Below are 13,923 nucleotides of genomic sequence, written 5' to 3'. Positions count from 1 at the left end.
ACAATTAAAAGTGATTTTGTTTTTCATTTTGCTAAATTACTAAAAAATAAAACCACATGTACATAAGTATTCACGGCCTTTGGCAGGAATTACAGCTTCTAGTCCTTTTGAGTACCATTCTGCAAACTTCCATCCATCCATCCATCCATCTTCTTCCGCTTATCCGAGGTCGGGTCGCGGGGGCAGCAGCCTAAGTAGAGAAGCCCAGACTTCCCTCTCCCCAGCCACTTGGTCCAGCTCTTCCCAGGAGATCCCGAGACGTTCCCAGGCCAGCCGGGAGACATAGTCTTCCCAACGTGTCCTGGGTCTTCCTCGTGGCCTCCTACCGGTCGGACATGCCCTAAACACCTCCTTAGGGAGGCGTTCGGGTGGCATCCTGACCAGATGCCCGAACCACCTCATCTGGCTCCTCTCCATGTGGAGGAGCAGCGGCTTTACTTTGAGCTCCCCCCGGATGACAGAGCTTCTCACCCTATCTCTAAGGGAGAGACCCGCCACCCGGCGGAGGAAACTCATTTGGGCCGCTTGTACCCGTGATCTTGTCCTTTCGGTCATAACCCAAAGCTCATGACCATAGGTGAGGATGGGAACGTAGATCGACCGGTAAATTGATAAATAAATAAATGGGTTATACTTGTATAGTGCTTTTCTACCTTCAATGCATCACAGGGTTTGCTATTATTTCAATATCACTTATTTATGCTCAGTGCAAACTTTATGAGAGCCGTTAAACATAATAAAACATCACTTACTGTATGATGTCATTAGGATGCCGACTGTTGGATGTTAATATATTCCCTTTTAGATGAAAAATTTCTCATAATTCTTGTGAAGAAACGGGGTGGGGGACCAGGGGAACAATCGCTTTTCATGTCTTTCTCGCCAACTCCGGGTTCGAAATGGCTGTCAGTGTCCCAACTTGTCGGATTATTTACTCAGACGTCTCATGTCCAGGTGAGAGGCGTGATTTATGATCTAGAATAAAGTTCCATGGAGCAGGGAAGCAAGGAAGCAGCAGACCACTCCATGATGTAAACACACGGAATGATCACGTCGCCGCTATAAACAGTTGGTCTGCATTAGCACTTACAATAACAATATCACTCATTCTTCTTAATATTTCACTCACCAAATGTAAATGGAGTATAATAATTCAATGGGTATTTATTGGATTTTATGGGCAAAATAGTGGAGCTCCCATTGCCTCCCCTCTGTAAGCGGACTTTTATTTACGTTTACCTAATATTTACAATATTATGTCTTTCATAATGATCATGGTTGATATGCAACATTACCCAGAATGTGCACTTCCACTTTATTTCGTTTAGTTTATTTACAGAGGATTTGTGCTAGAAATGAAAATGCCATATTTTGACACATTTTCCTGGAAAAGTCCATATTGTGACTTGCAAGTGTGTTGGTGAAGAGGAGAGGAGCTAACATGGAGCCCTGCAGACAACAAAGAATTTCCTTGTCCAGATCAAAAGATGTTTTCATTGTGCACATGACAACAAACTATTAGAACCTCGAATGTTTCTCGACAATATTGTGAATGTGTGACTTATTTGTGCTGCAGTGTGAGGATTGTGTTGTTAATATTCACACAGCATCTTCTAGACGCTAGTGTCACCCTCACAAATGCACACCTGCCATCAAAGCTCACAATAATGAGTCTTTGGATCCGGCAGATTAGAATCCAAGCAAGCGTAGCTAACACAACCTCAGGTGTGTTTCAGGCCACAGCACATTGTCGTCACAGTCTGATTGTTGGCCTGCAAGTAGAAAACACAACCTTTGACTGAACGATGCCTTCATGGTCGGGTAGGACAAACCAGACTTTCCTGGGTAATTATCATTTGGAAGAATTAGAGCTGGTTTGCAACTCTGTCAACAAAAGGGGATGGTCAACCCATTTTGTTTTGTTCCCTGTTTTATTTGTGGGTAAGGAGTTTTATATTACCCGCAAAGGTTGAATGCAGGACTCTTCTTGTTTGTTAAAGACGTTTTAGAAGAGTTGCATCGATTCATTTGTGGATGATACAAACCGATGACTGATAATCACGCACATATTTTTTATACGGTTTAGAAAATAGATTACAAAACAGAATGTGTACTTCTGTTTTGGACAATTGATTTTTCAAAGTACAATTCCTGGCTGTCAAAAAGTAGTATGTGATTAATTGAAGTCCCATATTCAATTCTGTTGGCCGCCAAATTAGCTTGAGGGTTGAAAGGTGGGAAATAAGCTACTTGGAGTGTTTCCAGTTTTTTATGATAGTACCATTTTCAAATGGCAACTTTCTGGCTCTAAGAAACACTAAAATACATCCACAATGTAAATTGTGGTAGTCTGTCACGGTTTTACTTTTAGATCAAGCATAGTTAAAACAAATATGGAATCATTCAAATCTGATGTGAATGTACATTTACAAAGTTAATATCTCAGATCAGATTAAATCTGTTCATTAGTCCTCAGTTCTAGAGGAGTGTTAACGCCTTGGAGAGCTGTTGCAGCAGGTGGATGGACATGAATCGTGGCTCCAACAAAACTTTCTCCAAGAAGGTAAGTCATCACGCAATGTTGCAAAATATGTTGATTGTTCAGTCAGCTGTGTCTAAAATCTGGACCAAGTACAGACAACAAGGCAAAGTTGTAAAAGGCGAGTGTACTGGTAGACCAAGGACAACATCAAGGACAACATCAAAGCGTCGAGACAGAAAACTTAAAGCAATAGGTCTTGAAAACAGAAACTGCACAGCAAAACAAATGAAGAACAAATGGGTAGAAACCAGAGTAACCGTCTGTGAGAAACCGCCTAAAACTAAACGAAAGCTGTCATTGAACATAAACCAGGTTCTAACGAGCTAAGGAAAAGCCATCTTGGATAATGAATGACTGGATGAAAGTCGCATTGTGTGAGGAATCACAAAACAACATCAGGCAAGTTGATGAACCTGGAAGTTTTGTTTGGTTCTGGTTCCAGTGAGATTTATGAAGACGACAGCCTGAAGAAAACAGGCATGACCTGGGAAGATGGCGGTCCTTACATCGTCAATGAAAGATCACCTTTATGTTGACATTTTAGGCTCTTTTCGTATTCCATCCATCCAAAGAATGTTTGGCGATGATGACGTCATTTTTCAAAATGATGGCGGAAAATATTTTCTGCAAAAAGTCAGGATCTCAATCCAATTAAAAATATGAGGTGGAAATAGAAGAAGATGGTGGATGAGAAGACTCCAACCTGCAAAGCTGATCTGACAACAGCAATCACAGAAAGTTGGAGCAAGATGGATGAAGAGTACTTTTGTCACTCGTTAAAAGAACTGCAAGATGTTATAAAAGCCAGAGGTGGTGCAATAATTTAGTAGTCTTTTTGTTTTTCATAATTTTTTCCCCACTCTGCTCGATCTAAAAATAAAACGTTACGGACTACAACAATTTATTTGCGAATTTCTTCAAGCCAGAAAGTTGAAATGACCATAGTTTTGTGTCATGTTTTTCTCTACAAAATAAAACGTCCTCCAAAACAGCTGATTCCCTTTTTTTCCCCCAGGGATCATAGCTTCCACTCCAGACGCGAGGTGTGAAGCTGCCTCGGGTCCAAGGACTCCAGTCAGAGCCATCTCGGGTCCAAGGACTCCAGTCAGAGCCATCTCTGACTGGACTGCTAGGGAAGATGCCTCGGGTCCAAGGACTCCAGTCAGAGCCATCTCTGACTGGACTGCCAGGGAAGCTGCCTCGGGTCCAAGGACTCCAGTCAGAGCCATCTCTGACTGGACTGCCAGGGAAGCTGCCTCGGGTCCAAGGACTCCTGTCAGAGCGTGTCACCTTCAAAAGAAATGACTTCTCTTTCCACCAAATTGTTCTTTCTCCCTTGGAGCAGGATTGGTGGTTCCTTTTGAGAAGAAAGCGGAGTCAGCAAAGTGGGTCGAGAGGTGGACTGCACCTGCTCAGTGGCCTAGTGGTTAGAGTGTCCGCCCTGAGATCAGTAGGTCGTGAATTCAAACCCTGGCTGAGTCATACCAAAGACTATACAAATGGGAGCCATTACCTCCTTGCTTGGCACTCAGCATCAATGGTTGGAATTGGGCCTTAAATCACCAAAATGATTCTTGAGCGCAGCCACCACTGCTCACTGCTCCCCTCTCCCAGGGGGTGAACAAGGTACTAGAACTTGGAGGGTGTGACTTTGTACCAGAACTTGGGGGGTGTGACTTTGTACCAGAACTTGGAGGATGTGATTTGGTACTAAAACCTGGAGGGTGTGACTTGGTACCAGAACTTGGAGGATGTGATTTGGTATTAGAACTTGGAGGGTGTGACTTTGTACCAGAACTTGGAAGGTGTGACTTTGTACCAGAACTTGGAGAATGTGACTTTGTACCAGAACTTGGAGGGTGTGACTTGGTACCAGAACTTGGAGGATGTGATTTGGTACCAGAACTTGGAGGGTGTGACTTTGTACCAGAACTTGGAGGATGTGATTTGGTATTAGAACTTGGAGGGTGTGACTTTGTACCAGAACTTGGGGGGGGTGACTTTGTACCAGAACTTGGAGGATGTGATTTGGTACTAAAACCTGGAGGGTGTGACTTGGTACCAGACCTTGGAGGATGTGATTTGGTATTAGAACTTGGAGGGTGTGACTTTGTACCAGAACTTGGAAGGTGTGACTTTGTACCAGAACTTGGAGGGTGTGATTTGGTACCAGAACTTGGAGAATGTGACTTTGTACCAGAACTTGGAGGGTGTGACTTGGTACCAGAACTTGGAGGATGTGATTTGGTACCAGAACTTGGAGGGTGTGACTTTGTACCAGAACTTGGAGGGTGTGACTTTGTAGCAGAACTCAGCTCGACATGTTGCTTTCATGCAAACTTTTCTGTTTCCATTGGATGTAGGGCGGGTGCAGCATCTCCTTTCCAAGGGAATGTAATTAGTCAGGTGTAAACAACAACAACAATTAGTCAGGTGTAAACAACAACAACACTTTTTCTAAGTTGAGCACTTGTTGTTTTGCAGTCCCAGTGATGATAAATATAATATAATATAATATAATATAATATAATATAATGATATTATATAAGCAACACTTGGTCACAAGCCAGCTGTTGCTCCTATTTTTAGGTTGCCAACCCGACTTGGTCGCACTTTTTTCCAGAAGCAGGCGTCAACAGGAACTGCCTTTTTTTGTTTGTGTGTTTCACACATCAACACTACATGAACACAACAATTAGTGTTTGTGTGTTTCACACATCAACACAACATGAACACAACAATTAGTGTTTGTGTGTTTCACACATCAACACAACAATTAGTGTTTGTGTGTTTAACACATCAACACAACATGAACACAACTATTAGTGTTTGTGTGTTTAACACATCAACACAACTTGAACACAACAATTAGCAGGAAGGCAACAAGCACATTTCCCGCAAAAAAGTCCAGAGCCATTTCCAAAATGTTTGTCAATCAAACTTTTCTAGCTTTTATATTTGACTCCCATTGACTTCCTCTTCTTCACATCTGAGATAGAAATTAAATGGTGACTATAAATGTTAAATCTAAAAATACACTTTAAATCTAAATCCAAACATTAAAATTTGAATTTAATGTTAATGTTAAATATAAATCAAATGTCAAATATAAATGTTAAAATAAATGTCAAATCTAATTGTTAAATATAAATGTCAAATATAAATGTTAAAATAAATGTCAAATCTAATGTTAAAAAAAATGTCAAATGTAATGTTAAATATAAATGTCACATCTAATGTTAAATGTCGAATCTAATTGTTAAATATAAATGTAAAATCTAATTGTTAAATATAAATGTCAAATCTAATGTTAAATATAAATGTCAAATCTAATGTTAAAAATAAATGTCAAATCTAATGTTAAATATTAATGTCAAATCTAATGTTAAAAATAAATGTCAAATCTAAATGTTAAATATAATAGTCAAATCCAAATGTAAAACCTAAATGTTAAATTTAAACATTAAATGTTGAATTATACATATTTATATTCAACATTTATATTAATATATAATAATAGATGGGCGGTCAGAGGTGAGGGCGGTCAGAGGTGAGGGCGGTCAGAGGTGTGGGCGGCCAGAGGTGAGGGCGGTCAGAGGTGAGGGCGGTCAGAGGTGAGGGCGGTCAGAGGTGAGGGCGGTCAGAGGTGTGGGCGGTCAAAGGTGAGGGCAGTCAGAGGTGTGGGCGGTCAGAGGTGAGGGCGGTCAGAGGTGTGGGCGGTCAGAGGTGTGGGCGGTCAGAGGTGAGGGCGGTCAGAGGTGAGGGCGGTCAGAGGTGAGGGCGGTCAGAGGTGAGGGCGGTCAGAGGTGTGGGCGGTCAGAGGTGTGGGCGGTCAGAGGTCGTTAGCACACAAGAACAAGCACTTGTCTCCTGGCACCGCCCTCGTTAGCACACAAGAAAAACAAATGGTGACTGCAGATAACTTGAGCAAGAGAAATGTGCCACAACTGCAGAAAATACAAAACTTAACATTAGATTGAACATTTATTCATCCACATTTAACGTTTAGATTCATATTCAACATTTAGATTTAGATTGAACATTTAAATTCATCCATTCATTTTCTATACTGCTCATTTAGATTTAACATTTGGATTCAACATTTACATTCAATATTTGGATTTTACATTCAGATTTTATATTTAAGTTTGACATGTAAATTCATGGTCTAATATCTATTTCTAATGTGAAGAAAATAAGCTAAAAGTGAGCTAAATATCTCAAACATAGAAAAGTGTGACATAATTTTGGCAGCCTATACTTCCTGTCATAATAAATGGCGTTGCTGCAGAAATAATGCTTATTTGTATTCCTAATTGCTAGCGTGTTGTGCCCCCAGGACAGGAAGCAGAAGAAAAGATGTAAGAAAGTGAATCTCAGACAAGTTGAGAGAAGATGACAGCTGTATGTTGCTGGAGGGTGGCCATCTTGGAAAGCATTCCTGTCTCTGATGTTTCTGGTCAGGCGCTGAATGCGGCGGCCCTGAGACCAAAGCTAATCTGGATCTGAAGCCCTTCTGTTTCTGCCATGGGTCGGTCAATAGAAGTCATTGTAAACACAGGAAATACAAACAAGGGCATTTCCTGCCAGCTGAGACAACAACAAGACTGGCCTCCTTGCAATTTGTTTTGGATCTCTTTGTTTTCTTCTTCATCCGCCCTTCTTGCCGTCATAGTCTGATTCCACCGTGACAATTTACCGCAAGATGAAGAACTAAAAGCAAACTTTCGTCATTCTGGGAAAACATGCTTGAGCAGCAGCAGAATACCCAGAAGCAGAAATGTGGAGTAAATGGCAGCCGGCAGAGCGTGACACTTGTTGCTTTTGCTCCAAAGGTCAAACGCTATCATGCCGCAGGAAGTGAAGTTTGAGAAAGAAATGATCACATCTCAACTGAAGCAGATTGGCCCTTTTCCAGGATGGCGGATTACGTAAAGCTGCAAATCCAGATTGTGGACTGCACCTGGTGACCAAGCCACAGCTGACAGTATGTTGACCATCCTGAGATTGGACCAGTTTGTCACCGCCAATCGTCGCCAATCCAACTGGTCCCTGACGGTCTAGCCTGGAGGTCTGCAACTCTCTTCGTGCTCTTTGTCTTCCATCCATCCTTTTTCCACCACATGTCCCAAAATAATAAGAAATCAAAAAGAAGACACCACACACAGAGTAGTGACAACATCAAAACAAAACATGGCATTGAGGATTTGAGGAAATGAAGGCGTCTGCACTGGACAAGAACTCAAATGAAATATGATGAAACATAAGATGAAACATATGTCAAAGTAAATCATATAAATATTACATTAAGTTACTAAACACATAACTTTGAGAGAATAAATCTATATCTCAAGGCCTACGTCAGTCAGTGTTGACCATGGATAGTGTCCGAGTCTTGGCTGACTGCTGGACTGGACCAGAGTCGTCTGTGGCTGAAGAGACCGATGTGGGACTGGCAGTCTTTGGCGCAGAGGTCCCAGCAATGGAGGGAGTCTGGTCTGTAGGAGTGGTGGCACTCCTGAAGGTCCCTCCGGCGGGTTCTCTTGTCTGCCCTCAAATGTCAAGTGAGGTTACTCTTCCGCTCTTCCACTTGGCTGCGGTGTTTTCCCAAGAGTTTGTATTTACGTATACCAACAGCCTTCATGTCTCCTTTCAGCACGTCCTTGTAGCGCCCGATGTTCCTCCTTCCCGACTTCAGCTCCCCGTAGAGAATGTCCTTGGGGATTCTTCCGTGGTCCATGCGGTGAACGTGACCCAGTCGGCGGAGTCTGCCATGTCTCAACAGGGTGGACTTACTAGGGAGACCCTACTCCTTTTGTTGCAATTGTTGCATTACCTATATTTTCAAAAATGTCCTGAAATTTCCAAATTGCTACGAAATTCCAATGTAGATGAGTGGGCTATGTATCCGCAGTTATACAATGCACAGAATTCTCAAAATGTTGCACCATTCCAAGCTTTCAACCATCAACCCCCACTGCTCTCCGCACACCTTCAGCGCAAAACATGTTGTGCCTTTCCCAAAATTCCCGGTTTTCCCGGAATTTCTGGTCATTTTCTCCCTATTTTGGACCGTTCCAACATCCACACCCTCCACTCACCCTGGACATTCAAGCCCGCATGTTTCCCGGTTCCGTAAATTCCCTGATTACCCGAAAGTACCAGGAATTTCCCCCCATTGACAATGAATAGACAATATACAAACCTCTCCATATTCCACATTTCTCATCCCATTGGAAGCGTTCCACCATCCACACCCTCCACTCCCTCTGGACATTCCAGGATGCACACACTGTAGGGTGTCCACACACATTCCAGGATGCACACACTGTAGGGCAGGGGTCGGCAACCTTTACCAGTCAAAGAGCCATTTTGACCAGTTTCGCAAATTATAGAAAACAAATTTTTTTGAAATTTTAAATGAAAGAACACTGCATACAAAGTTTTTTTTTGCTTTGTGCTATGCATGAACCAGGGGTCTCAGACACGCTGCCCACACCTTTATATGGAATTAGAAAGCTGGTGCGGCACGCGGGTTTTAAATGAATGGCGTTTGTCAGCGTCATGCGTGCCGTGATGGTACAGCATACAGCACCCACTACAGCCAGCGTGCCTGATCAGCCACACGTTGTATGGTGTTTCCGCTTGCTCACGTAGGTGACAGCAAGGCATACTTGGTCAACAACCACACAGGTTATACTGACGGTGGCGGTATAAAAAAAACTATAACACTCTTACTAATAATGCGCCACACTGTGAACCCACACCAAACAAGAATGACAAACACATTTCGGGAGAACATCTGCACAGTAACACAACATAAACACAACAGGACAAATACCCAGAATCCCATGCAGCCCTAACTCTTCCGGGATACATTATACACCCCCGCTACCAAACCCCGCCCACCTCAACCGACGCACAGAGGGGGGTTTTGATGTGTGAGGGAGCAGGGTTGGGGTGGGGGCGGGGTTTGGTGGTAGCGGTTGTGTATAATGTAGCCCGGAAGAGTCAGGGCTGCATGGGATTCTGGGTGTTTGTTCTGTTGTGTTTATGTTGTGTTAAGGTGCAGATGTTCTCCCGAAATGTGTTTGTCATTGTTGTTTGGTTTTGGTTCAAAGTGTGGCGCATTATTAGTAAGAGTGTTAAAGTTGTTTTATATGACCACCGTCAGTGTAACCTGTGTGGCTGTTGACCAAGTATGCCTTGCTGTCACGTACGTGTGCAAGCAGAAGATGTATGTTGTATAACAAGTGTTGGGCTGGCACGTTGCTAATACAGATTGTAGAGAGCGCCAAATGTTGCACCATCATGGCACGCCCTTATTATAGCTGTAAGGGTGAAAATCGGTGAATATTAATCCCGGGAGTTTTCTGCGAGAGGCACTGAAATCCGGAAGTCTCACGGGGAAATTGGGGGGTTCAGCAAGTAAGCTGCTGAGCCGCATCAGAGTGATCAAAGAGCCACATGCGGCTCCGGAGCCGTGGGTTGCCGACCCCTGCTGTAGGGTGTTCACACACATTCCAGGATGCACACACTGTAGGGTGTTCACACACATTCCAGGATGCACACACTGTAGGGTGTTCACACACATTCCAGGATGCACACACTGTAGGGTATTCACACACATTCCAGGATGCACACACTGTAGGGCGTTCACACACAAATCCTATTGCAAATTGTAGTTTCGAGGTAGAATCCCATTAGCGGAATTGCTAGAACGAGACCATTTTTACCCTAGAAAAAGACTCAGCTAGCGTAGTCACTTTAGCAGTTTGTCAAAGTAGTTGACACAAGTGGTTCAGAGGGGATTTTGAAGGTGATTTCCACTTTTGTATGTACTGAGAGGACAATCCCGCTGTTTGAGGGTATTTCTCCCAAAGCTGGTAGAGAAAGTTTGTAAGTCTTGTAGAGTTGATGTCCATTAAAGGTGTCGCAGGCCCTCCGGAGACAAACGCCTCCACAAAGCATCAGATGTGAAGTGACAGTAAGAAATGTCGTCAGACGCTTCTAGCACCAAGCCAGTGTCCTGTGAAGTTTCTATCATGGCGTCTACCTTGCAGTCAAACTCAACAGCCTGCACTTTATTCAAACTGATGTGCGATACCACTCATTTCCTTTCCCATCCCATGCCCAAATTCAGGCTGGTATCAGCGATACCAATTTGATACTTTGTGCAAACATCCATCCATCCATCCATTTTCTACCGCTTATTCCCTTCAGAGTCGCAGGGGGCGCTGGAGCCTATCTCAGCTACAAACATATGTCTGCTAAAATAACTAATACATAATAACACATCTCATCGCATTAAGAACATGAGACAGAGTTATTTGTTTCAAACTCTGAAGTCTAAATAACAATAAAGCCGAGATACTACGACAGAGGACAAAATCATACAAAGTACACAGAATTGGAAAGAAGTGAAATTGTAAAAAACATTCAAATAAATTGATTAATAAGAAGTAATATTACAATAAAACAAATCAGTTACAAATTTACATTAACAAACACATCCAACATTGCCCTTTTCACAACTTACTTGTGTACTCTGTAAATGATCAAGTAACTTACTTATGTACTCTGTAAATGATCAAGTAATTTACTTGTGTACTCTGTAAATGATCAAGTAACTTACTTGTGTACTCTGTAAATGATCAAGTAACTTACTTGTGTACTCTGTAAATGATCAAGTAACTTACTTGTGTACTCTGTAAATGATCAAGTAACTTACTTATGTACTCTGTAAATGATCAAGTAACTTACTTGTGTACTCTGTAAATGATCAAGTAACTTACTTGTGTACTCTGTAAATGATCAAGTAACTTACTTGTGTACTCTGTAAATGATCAAGTAACTTACTTGTGTACTCTGTAAATGATCAAGTAACTTACTTGTGTACTCTGTAAATGATCAAGTAACTTACTTGTGTACTCTGTAAATGATCAAGTAACTTACTTGTGTACTCTGTAAATGATCAAGTAACTTGCTTGTGTACTCTGTAAATGATCAAGTAACTTACTTGTGTACTCTGTAAATGATCAAGTAACTTACTTGTGTACTCTGTAAATGTTCAAGTAACTTGCTTGTGTACTCTGTAAATGTTCAAGTAACTTGCTTGTGTACTCTGTAAATGATCCAGTAACTTACTTATGTACTCTGTAAATGTTCAAGTAACTTACTTGTGTACTCTATAAATGATAAAGCAACTTACTTGTGTACTCTGTAAATGATCAAGTAACTTGTGTACTCTGTAAATGATCAAGTAACTTACTTGTGTACTCTGTAAATGTTCAAGTAACTTGCTTGTGTACTCTGTAAATGTTCAAGTAACTTGCTTGTGTACTCTGTAAATGATCAAGTAACTTACTTCTGTACTCTGTAAATGTTCAAGTAACTTACTTGTGTACTCTGTAAATGTTCAAGTAACTTACTTGTGTACTCTGTAAATGATCAAGTAACTTACTTGTGTACTCTGTAAATGATCAACAAGTACACATCACCTCAGATAACTAAAGCAGTAGTTCTTTTTTCCCCACCAAGTACCGCCTCCGACAAAACCAAAATAACCAACATCAAAATACAGTAGCGTAGGAGGCCTAAGTATTCATCAAAAACAAGGCAGAGGCTTTATTTAGCACGTTTAATTAATATGTTTGGCCACTGTAACATTACACACAGTTTGAACAGTAACACTGTGTTTGCCAAATTTAATCAAGAGATTCTTTGTCGCACCACTAGATGGAGGTTTTGTACCACAGGATCGATATTTTGATTTAAGAATTTATATTTCTGGTATCGGTGGTATCAATATTTCCTTACATCACCGCCCCACAAGCACACACTCAGTATGTTTACATCCACAATTTCAAATGATATACATGAATATACATCCACACATTCAAATGATATACATGAATATACACAATATTGACTTCATTTGGCTGAAACTCACTTTTTAAAAGAGGTCAACACCTGCAAGTGGCTTGTCATGTACTCAACACTCTATGGAAAGATGAGATTAATGTATCTAGATCAGTGGTTCTCAAACTTTTCTCACTTGGACATCATAATACTACCACCACCATGCTTGACGGTAGGGTGGTGTTCCTGGGATTAAAGGCCTCACCAAACATATTGCTGGCTATTGTGGCCAAACAGCTCCATTTTTGTTTCATCTGACCACAGAACTTTCCTCCAGAAGGTCTTATCTTTCTCCATGTGATGTCAGATGAAACAAAAATGGAGCTGAGGATGTTCCAACAGGACAATGACCCCAAACACACATCAAATGTGGTAAAGGAATAATAATAATAATCATGAATAATAATGGATTAGATTTATATAGCACTTTTCTAGACACTCAAAGTGCTTCATTCAAGGCCTGGCTAAATCCGGCTAGAATGAAGGTTTTAGAATGGCCTGACTTAAAGGTGTGGACAATGCTGAAGAAACAAGTCCATGTCAACACATTTAGCTGAAGTGCAGCAATTTAGTGGTCAAGTGGTCAAGCAGAAGCTTGTGGATGGCTACCAAAAGCGCCTTATTGCAGGTCAACTTGCCAAGGGACATGTAAGCAAATATTAACATTGCTGTATGTATACTTTTCACCCTCACATTTTCATAATAAATTCATAAAAGAAGCAAACTTCATGAATGTTTTTTGTGAGCAACAAGTATGTGCTCCAATCACTACATCACAAACAAATAGAAATGATTGTAAAGTCAAGACAGCCATGACATGATGTTCTTTACACGTGTACGTACACTTTTGACCACCACTGTATGTTTGAAAGGATACTTCAAATAAGTAGAGGAAAAAAAAAACATATTTTTCATACATTGAAAATATTGCAAGACTTGACACAACAAACGGTTAACAAAACTGACATTTGATGTTGACAGGAGCCTTAAGAGAAGTGTCCAATCGCATCTGTCCAACTTGTGTGCAGTGTTACGTCTAATGTGGCGTTGGAGCAGCCCACTTAACCTCGCTGACCCACACATCACATTCCCATCAGTCTGCTGTGCACACTCAGGCACACGCAGGGGGCTGTAGTACATGCATGAGGAAGTCATGCAGTACTACATGCATGAGGAAGTCATGAGGAAGTCATGCAGTAGTACATGCATGAGGAAGTCATGAGGAAGTCATGCAGTACTACATGCATGAGGAAGTCATGCAGTACTACATGCATGAGGTAGTCATGCAGTACTACATGCATGAGGAAGTCATGCAGTAGTACATGCAAGAGGAAGTCATGCAGTACTACATGCATGAAGAAGTAATGCAGTAGTACATGCATAAGGAAGTCATGTATGTACTACATGCATGAGGAAGTCATGCAGTACTACATGCATGAGGAAGTCATGCAGTAGTACAT

The 13,923-nt window shown here is 41.5% G+C and overlaps 1 protein-coding gene across 1 annotated transcript in view; it reads right to left on the bottom strand.

The window, feature by feature from the left end:
* Nucleotides 1-7,907: 7,907 nt before the first annotated feature.
* The window catches only part of LOC133572358 (uncharacterized), a 35,100-nt gene continuing 29,084 nt past the window's right edge, over nucleotides 7,908-13,923 (bottom strand). Inside the window, exons 3-4 of the mRNA XM_061925295.1 lie at nucleotides 8,174-8,310; nucleotides 7,908-8,089 (exon numbers count right to left, since the gene is read on the bottom strand). Of these exons, the coding sequence (XP_061781279.1) occupies nucleotides 7,908-8,089; nucleotides 8,174-8,310 (319 nt within the window). The remainder of the gene's footprint in view (nucleotides 8,090-8,173; nucleotides 8,311-13,923) is intronic.

Source organism: Nerophis lumbriciformis, linkage group LG29 (genome assembly GCF_033978685.3).
Source record: "Nerophis lumbriciformis linkage group LG29, RoL_Nlum_v2.1, whole genome shotgun sequence".
Classification (NCBI taxonomy): domain Eukaryota; kingdom Metazoa; phylum Chordata; class Actinopteri; order Syngnathiformes; family Syngnathidae; genus Nerophis; species Nerophis lumbriciformis.
The sequence above is the reverse complement of the archived record's forward strand: the minus strand, read 5'-3'. Positions and strand labels throughout refer to the sequence as shown.